General features: G+C 39.3%; 2 protein-coding genes across 4 annotated transcripts in view; one reads left to right on the forward strand and one right to left on the reverse strand.

The window, feature by feature from the left end:
• mcph1 (microcephalin 1) overlaps positions 1–14715 on the forward strand; it is a 32602-nt gene that overhangs the window by 10925 nt on the left and 6962 nt on the right. The gene's annotated exons all lie outside the window — the stretch shown is intronic.
• angpt2a (angiopoietin 2a) lies at positions 296–12262 on the reverse strand. The gene is made up of 9 exons (XM_027023892.3): positions 11653–12262; positions 7992–8147; positions 6880–7001; positions 6343–6575; positions 5881–6008; positions 5383–5484; positions 5014–5180; positions 3925–4055; positions 296–3275 (listed from the first exon to the last, which is right to left on the reverse strand). Exons 1-9 carry the CDS (start codon positions 11905–11907, stop codon positions 3115–3117), a joined length of 1455 nt encoding a protein of 484 aa, XP_026879693.2. The 5' UTR covers positions 11908–12262; the 3' UTR covers positions 296–3114.

Genomic DNA, 14715 nt, shown 5'->3' on the forward strand with positions numbered 1-14715 from the left:
GAGGTCATTATTCGTATTTGAGATATGGTGTTCAAGGGGCCTTTCAGATTGGCAAAATTAGAAAATTGGAATTGAAAGAGGCCACTAAACATTTTATTCATGTTTCAGCTGCAGTTTTGAAATATCTTTCAAATTAGCGAATTGGAATTGAAAGAGGCCACAGAACACATATTTTTTACCTGACAGTTTGAAAGGTCTTATACAGAATTATTTTAATGAGGCAGTGTGAATAAAGGATTGAAGTGTTTCAAAGGATACTTGGCTAAAATGCAGACATCCTGCTTGGAGGAAAGTAAAAGGCTAGAAAATAGCTACTGTGAGGTTCCTGTGTGTTTTGCCTGCACTGAAATGGGCTATTGTAGGAAAGACATGTGTATCTGGTCTGGTGCATTCTGCATAATGTAGTGTTTCTGTGTGCTATGCAGTCATCCATGGTTGCTTCAAGAGTCTGTCGTACTGTTGCTGTAAGTGATGGATTTGCCTTAAACCACAATTAGAAATGTACAGTACTGCTCATATGTATTGGGAAAGTGGTAGATTTTTTTGTTTGTTTGTTATTTTTGCATTGTACAACAGCACCCCAGCAACATTTGAGTGTTTTGGTGTATTTGGTTGTTTTAGTGTTTGGTTGCTTTTGTATTCCAACCCTCTAACATATTTGAAAGTATTTAAGCCTGCACTATTGACTTAACCATTTATTAACATAACAATAACAACCTTAAAAAGTGATTTGTTGAAAACTAATAACAGTCTCTACACACAATCAATGCAATCTATGTTTGATATCTTTGCTTGATGTCCTGCTGACTGCTGTCAGCCTCTAATGCAAGCATTTTAAATTCTTGTTTCTGGGGGTGTTCATCAGTCTTGTGACTGCTGACAGCAGTAGCAAATCATCATCAATGAAAATAAGTTCACTTGGCATCTTCCCTCATGTTGAGGGACAAATCAACTTGGCAACAGATTCCAGATGGAAATACCACAATCCACTCCAAATTTGACTGTCTTAGCTGGCTAAGAAATAACCAAGTTGTCAGTGTTCTATTCATGGTCCTTTAAAACAGGGACACTGTATAAAAGGGGTTATATGATTTGCTTAATATAGTTGTCCATACTCTTGTGTTAAAAAATTTGCACTTTAATCTCTTGGACATAGCCAAAACATCAAAAACTGTCACTGTGCAGTTACCTGTGAACTGTACTGTAAAGTGCTTATTGTGATTTGCTTTACTAAAATTAAGATAATGGGCAAAAACATCAATGTGATTTTTTTTTTCTCTTTTTAATGCATTTTTGACATCAAATAAAATTACATAAACCTTTAAATACACAACTTTAACCATGTGTAATACAAACAAATAAATATTCCTTAACTCCTCACACAAATGTCTTAGCCCAGAGTTGTTAAATGAAACTATAAAACCTTTAGCCTACATTGGACATCACTTGTACTCTAGATTTATACTACGAGCAAAATAATTTATTTTTTTTAACAAATGCCAACTGTGCTTCATAGTTAACAATTATAATGCAACCTAACGAATTTCTGCTGTATGTAACAGATGACAACATAAAATAATAATGCTGAAGATGTAAATGTGATGCAAAGCCATGCCAAAAAGTAGCAGAATGTTTCAGTTAAATTGAAAGTTAAACATCATCATTAATGGTGACAAGCTGCATATAATTCAGAAGAAATTATTTGTGTGAATCCAAAAGGTTGGATGTCTTGAGGCACTAGTGTGATTGGTGTGACATGTGATTGGTTTAGATCTAGCCAACCCTTTGGTGCCCTAGCTGAATTTACTCATTTAGACTTCTGCCACAGATCGTCTGAAGAAAAGCTGTTTGGCTCACTTTTAGTGTACACAGGATTAACAGCAAGTTTGTTTTGTAATAGGTCAGTAGTAAGTTCAAACAAATATAAGTATGCTTTAATTAACCTGAAAAATATACTTTAACAACCTAAACATTACCAAGCATCTGTCCTAATGCCAAATCTCAGATGTATGTGAGACTACAAGTACATCATATGGAGCAAGCAAAAGTTGTAAAGTTTTGTTTTTGTTTGATTACTTTATTAGTGCTAAAAGGTGACTGCTAATGTTATTTCAATTTACACTAGGATATTTCGTTTAAACCAGTGCTTACCCATTTTTTAAAAATATCACCTCATGCGCACTTTATGCCTTTAAATTGCTCCAGGAACATTTCTGTAATGAAATCATGCAAATTAATTAACTGGACCATAGTTGGTTACATGCAGGTACTTGCTATTTTGTTTTTTGACAGAAGATTTATCACAGATGTTTTCTACAAGATTGACTTTGCCAGTTGTAAATAGTTCATTTAAATAGTATAACACTGTTGTATTCCCTAAATTTTGTCTAAGATGATGCTAGCTTTTTTCTAATGGGAAAATCATATCACAGCCAAAAATTACTTTAAACATTCTAATAGTTTGTGATCATGTATCAGGATGTTTATCAGGATTTAAAAAATAAAAGAACTAAAAATGCAAATCATTCAACCTCTGTAAGCAAAAGAGCTTCTTAATTTAGCTTTTTGTTTGTTTTTGTTTGTTTGGTTGGTTGGTTGGGTTTTTTTGCGCTTTGCTTTGTTAATAGAACAAATAGAACACCCACATCCAGGCTGATGTTAAGAACCCATCATCATTTTTCTTTACTTTTGTACCATAGTTGCATTGTCAGTATCAAACCTCATCATTGTAAGTAACTCAGTGATATTGACAGTATGCTCTTAAATATAAATGCTCTAAAATATTCTTTTTTCTGCATTAAGCTGTTTGCATGACAAAAAATGGTTATGCTGCCAGTAAGGCAGCACATTGTGCACTATATGTCTGTGGAGCTTCCTTTAACAACACTTGCCTAGTAGCTTGTATTGCATCCTAGAAGTTTAACACATGTTCTTACAGGTTTTAACTAGCCATTAAGTCTGTAAGTTTCTTTTAAGTGCTTTCTTTGATAAAAGCAGTGCTGTTTTGCCTGAAAATGTGTATAAATGTCAAGCACTTTCCCCTCCATATACAAGATCCTGTATTGGGATTTAAATATTGGAGCCTCATTGCTTCACTGATTCCCCATTTGTTGCTCAGAAGTCTACTGGTCTTATCATCATAGTAGTTGCCTTTAGTGAGTATCCCGAGCCTTTCCAGTAGTACCATTTAATACCATTGAAGCGATTGGTATTCTGCCCTTGCTGATAGTATATTCCGTTGAGATTGGAAGGGCCGCAGGCATCAAACCACCAGCCTGTGGATGTCAAACAAACAAGTGTTCAAACAGATATGTACTGGACATTCCTAGGTTATTCTGTCAGACTTGGAAGGATGTCTGGGTTGTAATGTGGTTAGCTTAAAGGTAGTATAAAATCCTCTCTGTCTTGCATATCTGCCTAGGATGTAACTTTAAACATGTAACACCCAGTCATCACAAACATTCCTGTAAGACACATCCAACCCTGCCTCCAGAGGCCCAGTCATCTGCAGAGCCCCTGCCAGGAGAGCTGAGATAGCACTGGGCTATGAGTGCCCAGCAGTCACAATTGCAGCCAGGGAAAAGCCAAGTGAAAGAGGGGAGAACCTCTACTCAAAGCTCTGTGTGTCTACATTTCCCACACTGGTCATTTTCAGCTTTCACAAGGGGCCAAATTCCCAAAAGAGCTGATCAGTGATTAGGTCCCAGCTAATTTTGCTTGAGTTGTGACCCAGACACAAAAAATGCAAGGCGCCTTTCAACTTCTGCGCATTGTTTTGGAAAAGTGCCAAAGTTCAGAAAAGGGAGCTTGAAGGACCGATCTTGAGAAGTCAGTTTAGATATACAGGGGGCATTTGTGAGCGCCACCAGGACAGTGTTTAGATAGGCCGAAGGATAGAGGCATTTGAAGTCAACCTGATCTTACCTCCTGAGGTTAGTTGTGAGCACTTGCAAACACATTTGTCATTGTCTGCATCCTTTGTGCTAAAATCACTTCCTGGCTGGGCAAGGCTACTGATTTTGCCTGCTGTTCCACTGTAGCCTTTAAGGTGTATCCTGTGTAATTGGAGATGCAGAAATACACAATGTCAGAAGGAAGTCCATAATTACTGTTAAAGAAAAGCAGGGTGAGGGGGGTGCAGTCAGTAAGAACAGATTAAGCTATCAATTCCTTCACACTGGCTTGCTAATGGAAAAACATGCTGGAAGACAAAGAAGAAAAGAGATGCTCTGCTCTGCAGCTTTATCTGTGGATGATCCAGTATAATGTTTTTAAAAAGCCCATCATCCCCATTTTTGGGTTTCCATTATTGAATAAAAACCTCATTTCCTTTTCGCAGTAAAGTCAGGTTATGCATGAAATCAGCCTACAGTCTTTGAATAACCATGACACTCCTGTTCTTTCTCTTTCTCTCCTCTCTCTCTCTCTCTCATGCCCAAATTTCTTTCTTTCTTTTGTTCTTTCTTTCTTTCTTTCTTATTTCTTTCTCTCTCTCTCTTCTTTCTCCAGCTCTCTCTCCTCAGTTCCGTCTGTTTTGAGCTTTAAAACAGGCTACAGGAAATCCTTGCTGTTGTCCAGTATATCTGCCTTTCCATTATTGTCAAAGGATTAAAAGTTAGGTGGTGTTGCCTTTAGCTTAGTTTTGTCATGGGGTCAAACAGCAAGGGCCAGGGTAGTTGGCTTTCTTTTTGAGCAATAATAGTATAGACAGCTCTGGGCTGTTGTCCTGTTTTTGTATCTCATAGGCCATAACTGTTTCCAGATGGCAAAATATTTACTTTGGAACATGTACAAGTGCGTGCCACCTCTCATGAGATTTCATGGCCTTATGGGACGGAACGAAGCGGGCTATGAGCAACATGTTTATAAAAGTGCAATTGTGTATATACTCTCGCTCCTCTGCCATTTATCATGACAATCAAAGGAAGTGAATGCAGTTTCCAACTGAACGGACCATGAATTTCAAGTTTGCTTCTAAACATTTGCCAGGTTTGGTCAAGGTCCGTTTCTCACCTGTAGTTCTGCTGTTCGTTGCTAAGGGAAAATTGCTCGTACTGAGAGATGCCTGAATTTCCCTCCCAATCTGTAAGCTCAATCCGGAGGACATTTTGCTGCTCATTGGTCAACTTTGAGATGTATTCATTTCCTAGCCAGTATTCTCCTGATACATCTCCAAAGCCCTTTGAAGGAAAATCAGATGTTTTACATTGATTTGATTTAAATAAGATTGAAATAAGTTTTGTCACAGCGTAGCTTAGTTTTAACCATTAACTTAAGCATCAGTGAAAATGATGCCCTCCTTGACTGCATGCCTTAAGCAGTGTAGGATGAGGTCAGTAGTTTTCCTTTTCTATTAAGTCACTTCACTGTTCGAAAGCTCACCGTTTTGTACTCTTTCCATGTACGATGAAAGTCAACAAGGCCATTGAATCGCTTCTGCAGTACTGTCCACCCACCTCCCTCTGTGTCCATGTCACAGTAAGCCTAGAAATAGAAGGACTGTCAGTAGCATGTAGTGTGAAAACATTTGAGTGTGTCAAACTTTGTGGCATGCATTTCTTTCACAGTCAGCAAACTTTGTTCTTTTACTTTCTTAGAACAGCAAGATGTCTGTTAAAAGGCTCTTAAATTGCCAGACGTAAATTACTTTCCATGAGAAGTATCTTGGGTCTCTCAACAGAAGCATGTACAAAGCTAACTTTAGCAAGAGAGACTGGCTTTCTTAGAGTGTAGTTAAAGAAATTCCCCCAAAGTCACTCGACTTTTAACATCTGCTTGTTGACACTTATCCAGTGTCAGACATAACTCTGAATTAAGTTAAATTAGGTTTTGTATTTTTCAACTGATGTTCAACAATTTATACTTTTAAATGTTTAATACCTTGATTTGCTCTTTTGTTTCAGGTATAGTAAGTGTGTAGACTCCACTTTCTTTGTTTCCCGACTTGAAGACGGCACTGCAGTCTTTGTACTGTGACGGGGTATCTTGCATCATTGCTGATTGACCAGCTAGATATAGAGAGTATCAGTCAATACTTTTGTTTTTGATTCACACATCCTCATATTTAGGTTGAGGGAAATTGTGTCAGTGCTCGTGAGTGTTCATTTGAGCCAGATCTCTTAAGCTGTATTTAATTGATCCATAACGTTTTTACTTATGGCATGAGAGTAAAAATATGAAAATCTTTATCTTTCTTTGAAGGTGATTAAGCCAGCTAGACCGCTTGAAGAACTTTCTAAGCATTTTTGAACAGGCTCATGGACGGGTATAACACTGTTCCTGAGATCTCTTTCCCCATTCCCGCATGTGTTGAGTGGTTGTTGTGCTGGCACAGTCACTCACGTGTGGGGACGGAGATGGTGTGGATCAGGTTGTTGACAGTCTCCACCAGCTCCTGTTGTTGGACCTGCATGGCTGAGTTGGCGGAGGAGGCCTGCTGCAGCTGTTGCTCCAATTGCTTGATGATGGTGGTCTGCTTCTCCACCAGCTGCTTCAGCTGCTCCTTCTCCTGCTGTAGGGTCTTCAGCTCTTCCTGCCTCTGGCCCTCCATCTCCTCCACACGCTTCTCCAGGAAGCTGTGGGTGGGTAAGAGAGGACCAAGCTAAGAAATCTGCAGAGTACGGCTTCTGTTAAACCTTATGGCTCATGGTGCTAGTTGTGTGTACTGTGTAACATGGGCCACAATTTGTGGCGATCTCTTGGTGCAACTTCTGCTTAAGAGTCACAAATGCCAAGATGTTATGAAGATCTCAGAATACAAAATTTGAGGAAAGGATAATATTTTGTCATACAATATGTGTGGCAAAATTTAAAAAGTATTTGAAAGAATGTGTAAAAATGTTTTGTGTCACATTCCCATAGGTCAAGAACACTTCTCACCTGTTTTTTTCATTCAGTTTGTTTATTTCATTTGTTTGCAACAGCATCTCTTTTTCCAGTTTATTTGTCGAGATTGAATTCTCAAGAAGCTGAAGTTCAAGCCGAGTTGTTTGGTTTATAACCTAAAGATAAAAAAGACAGTGTTTCCCACAGAAAGTACTTTAGATAAGCTCAAGTATTAATTGTAACAGCCTTGAAGAGATGAGCTATTAAGTGAAGTATTTGGCAGGGCCTGAACTCCTGAAAGCTTATGTAATTAAGGCCATGAGATCTTTAAGGATTTATTTTTGTTTTCACGACCATTCATATTCACTCAGTAAAGACCTCACTCAGTATGACTCTGTCTTGAAGGTGTTCTTCCAGTTGAGGTATCAGTACATAAAGTGTCTGCCTATCTTGGTTAGAAAAATAGTGTATTATATATAATGCATTTTGGCAGTTGCACTAACCCCCCCCCCCCCCCCCCAAGAATTGTCTGCCCTAGAACCAGTTCCACAGTTCATTGTAAAACACTTGAAAGGTTTATAGTTGCTATCACATACCAATGTTTACCAGTGATGATATAACAATTTAGGCTTTCACTCGTTACTGATGACCCCATCATGAACAGTTACATAACAGGTGGTATTGTTGGCTCCATGAGCTGTGATGTGTGGTAGGGCAGTGGCAGGTCAGTGGTTAAGGTAGTTGACTTGTAATCGGAAGGTTGCTGGTTCAAGCCCCACCGCTTAATTGTAAGTAGGGGACTGTTCACATATTACTTTGTATGTCAGAGTGCAGTCCATCGTAGCCTTTGATGAATGGGGGAAAAAAATCAGTCAAATTTCCATAAAAGAAAGAAAAGTGGTAGGGGAAGGTGGAGCCAATCTGGCTGAAAAGAGATCTGTATGCCTACACATTGTCAGCAAAAATTTCTAATCAGTGTATTGTCCACAGGCCATTTGTCTATGAGGCTGACTGGGTTTATGACCATGACAGGATAAATACACAAGAGCATTTATCAAGCAAATACATAGGTCTTCACTGTTGTGCAGTTTTTGACCAGGTTTTCAAAGTCAGCATTTAAGTCTGTTGACCATTACACATTATGAAGGTGCCAGTAGAACACCCACCTGGGCCTCAACGCTGGTGAGCTTGCGTGTCTGCTCTGCCGTCTGAGTCAGGAGGTTGGCGCCGATCTCGATCATGGTCGCCGTGTGGTTGTGCACAGCCTCATGCTGAAACTGGGCCATGTCTTGTCTCAGGCTCTCCTGGATGTAGCTCTCCAGCTGTGGAAGGGATCAGACGCAGAGGCTCAGGCTGAGACACAGGAGGCCAGCCGTGGGCGCACTAAAACAGGATCTCTTATATGCTTTGGCTGGGCCACAATCTTAACCTAATCCGGTGTGGTGATACATTGCAGAGTTTTTTTTTCTGTCTTTGTTCTTCCTAATATGTATCGCTATTGTATTCAGTCATAGAACTACAGTTTTGCAGATGGAGCTTGGTCCCCAGAGAGGCTGCTTAAAGAATCAAGAATATGTATAGGAAATGCAGTCGCTATCTTTAAGACATCTGGCAGGAACATCTAACTCCAATCACTGTGGATTACTATCACTGTTGATGACTATAGTGCATTTTTAGCAGCTACAATAATTGCCCTTAATAAAGCACACAGGCTTTTGAATAGAAATGTTATATCACCAAATTTCCCCCCATAAATTTTACAGACATATTTCCCCCTACAAGACTCTCATAGAAAACAGAGCATTTCTACAACATGATTTCTGTTTCTTCTTTTAAGCACTCATGGCTGAATACTGTCATATGTTGTATTGCCATGATAAAAGGAGAGCTGCTTAGAATATAAGCAAGTCCTTTTTTTTGTTAGCAATTTGGGCTAAATCACAGTGGTGCTCATTGAAGATAGCGGCAAGTTTGTTCTGGTTCAAAGAGTTTTAATATGCTGCAGAGCATATTAACTGTCAGAGCTCATTGAGAAGCAGTAATTGGATCTTGTACTAAAAAGGTCATAACCCTTTTCAAATAGACTCTTAATGCCAAATGTGTCTTGACTTTCAATGTGCTCGATCTTCTCAGCTTTACAGAAACACATGCTTTTGGCAGGCATATTTTTTCCTTCTTGGCTGATGGACATTAAATTACTTTTAGTTTACTGAGGCTTTGCATGATCTTCATAAACTGTCACTATGCACACAGGTGGTGGTGATATTTAAGTGTCTCGGATAGTTAGGTTGTGGTTAACCATAAATATTCAAAGCCTTGCTGGACAATTTTTGTGTGATCAAAACTTCAGGATGGAAATAGATTACTACCTAACATGTTACCATAACAGTCCATGCTAAATGATCTCATTTTTTGTCTGCCATAGAAACCAGGATTCTTTATGGAACCTACTGAGAATGTTTAATTTCTGCTGGTGCTTTGTATGGTGTTGATATAAATTTGCCTATTACCAGCTTTTTAAGTCCCTTTTAAAGTTGTAATTTATTCATTGAATGTGAATCTGGACATTAGCATTTAAAGCTTTTTGTCTCTTTCCCTTTTTAATAGACCTACATGATTATTCAAAAGCATCTTATGTAAGAATTTCCTGAGGGCAAAAGCAAATTAATCAAAATATAATTCCAAGCTGCTGCGAGCCTGTGTGCATCACAGCGGGATGGAGCACGAATGGTGTTCATTGGGCCCTCACGCTCTTCCTGAGAGGCAGTTCTACGCTCAAACAAACAGGATGGACATGACGAGTGACAAGTTGCATCCTCAATGAAAACATTTCTGTAACGTGACAGTGGGGGAAACATCAGAGTGGCCTTGTTGTGCGCCTTCTCCCCAGTGTTTGCATTATTTGAATTAAAGCATTCCAGAAGGCAGGTTATCTCCTATTGCAGTTTGGGAATATTTAATTCTTCCTTGTAAAGTAATGGCAAATGCAACGACTTTGGCAATCAGTGCTATTTTGGTTTGTCTTCCTTTCTGTAGTTCCATCTTGCTTGTTTTGTGGAACACAAACGCACATGGAGGCTGTGCCCTTGGAACTGCAAGCAGGACATTCCATTGACTGTGAATGATCTAATCAGGTGTTTGTGCCATTTATGCCAGCAGGAGTTCCATTAGGAAACGCTCTGTTTACATGAAAGTGTGACCACAGAGTGACACATTTTACCATCACCGCAGCGCAATATAGAGTCTCTAATGAATCAAAAATGCCAAGAGTGAGATTCTGTGGCATAACTTTACAGCCAGATGAGGGCCAATGCTTTCCTGTGACCTTGACTTACAGATCTCGAAAGCACTACTTAGAGGAAGTGCCTTTCCTCTGAGTTTACAGATAATGTCAGTAAACTGTCAACCTTGCAACCTAAAGGAAATGATGCTATAAAATTTATATACATTGTTTTTCCTCCATTCCCCACATTGTTTTTTCCCCCTAATAAACCTTGCATAATGGTATTTATGATGGTATTTTTGTCACTATTTTCAAGGTGCATAAAGATTTTAGTTTGTTAGGCATCTTAGTTTTCGAAGTATTTTCATGTTATTGTGTCAGCTTTCAAGTACATTTTGACAAGCACAAGTCGGGTTTTTTCCCCTTGGTGATAACACACTTGACTGTTTGTTTAACAGCTTTAACAAAAGCAATTTCACACACTGAACTGCAACAGATTCAGTTTATTTTATTTTTATTCTCTGTACTTCACGAGAGTGTTATTCAGCAGAGTGTCATCTATTATACTGAAGCAATTTAACATGTACCATTTTGAGCTTCTGTATGTGCACCTGAAATCAAAAATTGGTCAGATTAAAATTAAGGAGGAACCTATCTGTAGGTATACAGTTAACTGATGGCTAGAGTTCTGTGACATCTTGTTTGCATTGTACAAGCTTTATTTGCAGGCCAAGTGGTCTTTGTCACTGAGGAATCTATAGGCTTGCTTCATAAGTTGGGTCGAATTGAAAGTCTCATTCCTCAGTTTTGCGAATGAGTTCATGCAAATGCATACACAAAGTGGAATTTTCTGTAAATTCTGTAAGTATTCTGTAGGATTTTGTCACTATTCCTGAGAAGTATAACCATATCTGCTATAGTGAAATCTTTCTTGCTCCAGTCTTTTATTTTAAAATATGGCATTTTCATAGAGAACATACAGCAGTTTGAATAGTTCTGAAACTTCTGTTATGTTACCCCCCCCCCCCCCCCCAACTAGTATGGGGGTGAGGTCCAATGGGATTTTAAAATCCTTGGTGTGTTGTCTGTTCATTCATTACATTTTTCAATTTCATGAATTCACACGTATGTTCTGTTTACATATGACCTAGTATACCTGTCTTTGGATGCTGAACTGCAAGTCCTGTCCTTTACTACCCTGATTCAGTTAAACAGATGGTTTATGCTTGAGTGCTTAGCTTCAGTATAAAAAAAACTATATCTCCTCTAAGCATGTTCATTTTTTCTTCATAGAGTTCCATAATATACTAGTTCATAATGAAATGTTGAACAGCCATCCTCATCTTCCAGGATGTCAGACACGCCATGGAAAGAAATGCCTTTCAGTCATGAAAATGCATACCTTCCCATTATTAATCCACCACAGTGAACTCTGATGTAAATAGCACAATTTTAAGAAATCCAGTAAACACTTCTGTTATAACCTTCTTATTAGTCGCATAGCAGGTGCAAACTGCCGCCCTGTCTCCTCCTCCTCTACAGAATGTCATGTCGCACAGTGAAACTAAACAAGTCTGAATATTCTGTGATGAATGAGACTTTACCTTCAGCAGCCACTGTGTGTTGTTCTCCATTATGCTCTCTAGTTGCTCCAGTCTCTGGACCGACTGTTCATATTCAGCTGGATCATCCCTCTGTGCCAGGTTGGTGTAGCTGCTAGATGGACAGCCCTCCTGCTCTGGGAGGAGAAAAGTGTAGCTACACGGCCCATTCTGAATCTGATACTGCTTCTTGCCTGTTGAATACCCTCCTCCCATGGTGAAACAGATGCTCAAATAGATTATCCCAGCGTTCAGCATTTTTCTTCTAAACAAAGATTTGTTTTTCACCTCTTGTGTTAGAGTTTCAGAAGTTTAAATGCTGATCTCTTTTGTACTGTGCCCGCATGGATCTCCCTGTCCAAGATTCTCTCTTCGCTGAGCTTAGGTTTCATTTATAATGCCGTCAAAAGCAGGAGGTGGAGACAAATGTCAGCGTGTAGTAGTAGAGCGTCACTCAGCAGGTCGCCCACTCTCCCCTTCATCACTCTGGGATCGTCTGAGCTGCCGTGTTCCTGTGGCCACGGGAACGGGGCCGAGGCCCCTCCCCTGGACCGACCCTCCTTGCTGAGCAGAGCAGCCTGAGAAGCTTTTTAGCCAGACAGGAGCAGTGGCACTAATTAAACACTTCCTGCTGGATGCTCCTTCACAACTCCAGAGAATGCCCAAACACTGGGATCAGGCCCATGGGAGATGAGAGGACAACAATGGCAGTATTTTGTGTTTTTCTTTGAGACTGCCAAGCAAAAAAAGCTCCTCAGGATGCAGCTGTCTTGCTCAAGCAGCTCAGCTTCAGCACTGGCTACGATGAGACCACCTTCCCCACCGCACCCACACCTTTTCTATGGAACCACAGATTCCATGTTATCATTAGCAGGATAGTGGTGTAATCGAGATGTTTCAGTTATTCCTCACATAATTTTGATTTCTTGATTGCTTTCAAAATTCACTGGATTCTATTTCCTGTGATAGTGTACTGTTTCAGGAACATGTTATAAAAGAAAAGCCCAAATGCAGTTGTTTATAATGGCAGACAGCTATCTGGCTTTCATTCAGAAGTCATTTATTAAGCATTTCTCATGTTATCTTAATATGATTCCTTATCTCTAGTAATGCATTAGTTAAAAATATTTCATCATAAGTTCACAAAATGGTTGTTATGGTCATACTTGCATTTTTCCCAGTAATGTTTTTTTCTTTTCTCAGTCCTTGATTCACATATTTACAGATACTTCTTTTAAACGTACTTATGCAGTTGGTATGGAGTAAAGTTGCCAGTTAAGAATATTTGACTTAAATCTGTTTAGTACAATTTAGGTAAAAATATATTTTTGAGTTAAAAAAAAAAAGATTTACTGAAATGCTTTTCACTTCAGAGGTGGACTTAAATGCACATAAAAATATTGCTGAGAACTCTACAGGAAGATAGTAATGTAAAAAAGAGGGACTTACATTATCGTAGCAAGCCTAAAATGAATTCTAATCTGTTCAGTTTAAAAGTTACTTTAACATCACTCCTTTGAAATCACAAGTTTTTACGTTTGTCATAAATTTTTAAACACTCTTGGATTGCATAGGCATGGCAACCTAGGGAGCAGTGGACCATCAGAAAATCTCCTTGCTAACAATCATAGCACATAGCCTATAAAGCTGACATGACGGATGAGGAACGCAGGTGTCATGGGGAGGAAATAATTCCGCTCAGAGGATGTTTTGTTCTTAACCCCTTGGGGGGTCTTTTCAGAACAGACATCACCATAGTGCTCCTGTGGCTTTAGGCGTCACTTCCATTAACACCTGAGAGGACATTTTTCTGTGACCAGCATCAACACTTTCCATTTGATCTACGTCATGGCTTTTGTGGAGAAGTTATTTTGCCCTCCGGTGTGAACATTGTGCTTTTACAGCAATTGTGGGATGGTCATGTCCAGTATTTAACCTGTTCTTTAACACACACAGTCCATAAGAGCCCTTGAAATTGCCCCTTGGCAAAAGCAAAAATTCTGCATTCAAACCTTCTACTGTAACACGGGTAAATAATGCTCTTAGAACAAAACCCTAAAAAGGGACTGTTCTGAAGACAGATGGAAGTACTGAGGAAACGACGTCCTGGAAGTGTGCTGAAAGTGGCTGATGAACAGAGAGGAAGATGCCAGTATCAAAGGAGAGGCGCACATGCCGTAGTTCAGGTGCTCGGTCTGAATCACCTTCCTCCTCCTGTGTTGTACGTGGGAGGCTGCTGTTTGCTTTGCTCGTTTCATGTTGAAAGGAAGCTATGCGAGGAAGGAAATGACACAATGTCCTTCTTTTTCTTAAACAGAGTTTAAAACATTCAAAGTGCTGTCTCTTTAATTTGGATCAGGAGATTTGTCATTGCCCGGTTCAGGAATCTATTTTTTTCCTGTGATTTAGCAGGAGACCACTGATATGCTAAATCTGTGACAACAAACAGGCTTGTTAATTCCAGTAGCTTTTGTCTTCAGAATTAAATTTCTGAATTGATTTACAAATGTCTTCTGAGCCATTTCAAGATTGCCTGCAAATTCTTCCAAAAAAAGAAACATGCAATCACCTAATGCTTCAGTATTTCTAGGTTTATAGTCAATATGTTTTTTGTTTTTTGTTTTTTTTCCAGTTATCAAGCTGTATCAAGTATGGAGGGTGGTGTGGGAATGAATATGCTGAATATGGATTGTAAGGTCATTGAAATAAGTACAAGTTTGAGGGGGGTTTTTTGTTTTTGTTTTTTTTAATGTTATTTCTAAAGACAGAAGTTATCATTCATTGCTAATGTTTTTGAAATGCTAATCCAGTCATAGTAATTTTATGTACCTTATCTACTATAAGCAGAACAGTTTAAAAGCCACAATAAACAGCCTTAGTTTTTACTGTTGCTGTGCATGGAGCCCTGCACCAGGCATATTTGTTAACCAGAGCAGATTGTCCCTTTCAGCCTTGCCGCTGACCCGTGATGGTCGTGGGGCATATGGGGGCCTCTCCCCTCCAAGATCCCTCCATAGCAGCGTGAATGTGTCAACCATGCCAATTCGAAATGCCTGTACACTAGCA

This window comes from Electrophorus electricus, chromosome 12 (assembly GCF_041902795.1).
Source record: "Electrophorus electricus isolate QZ-2024a chromosome 12, ASM4190279v1, whole genome shotgun sequence".
NCBI classification, from domain to species: domain Eukaryota; kingdom Metazoa; phylum Chordata; class Actinopteri; order Gymnotiformes; family Gymnotidae; genus Electrophorus; species Electrophorus electricus.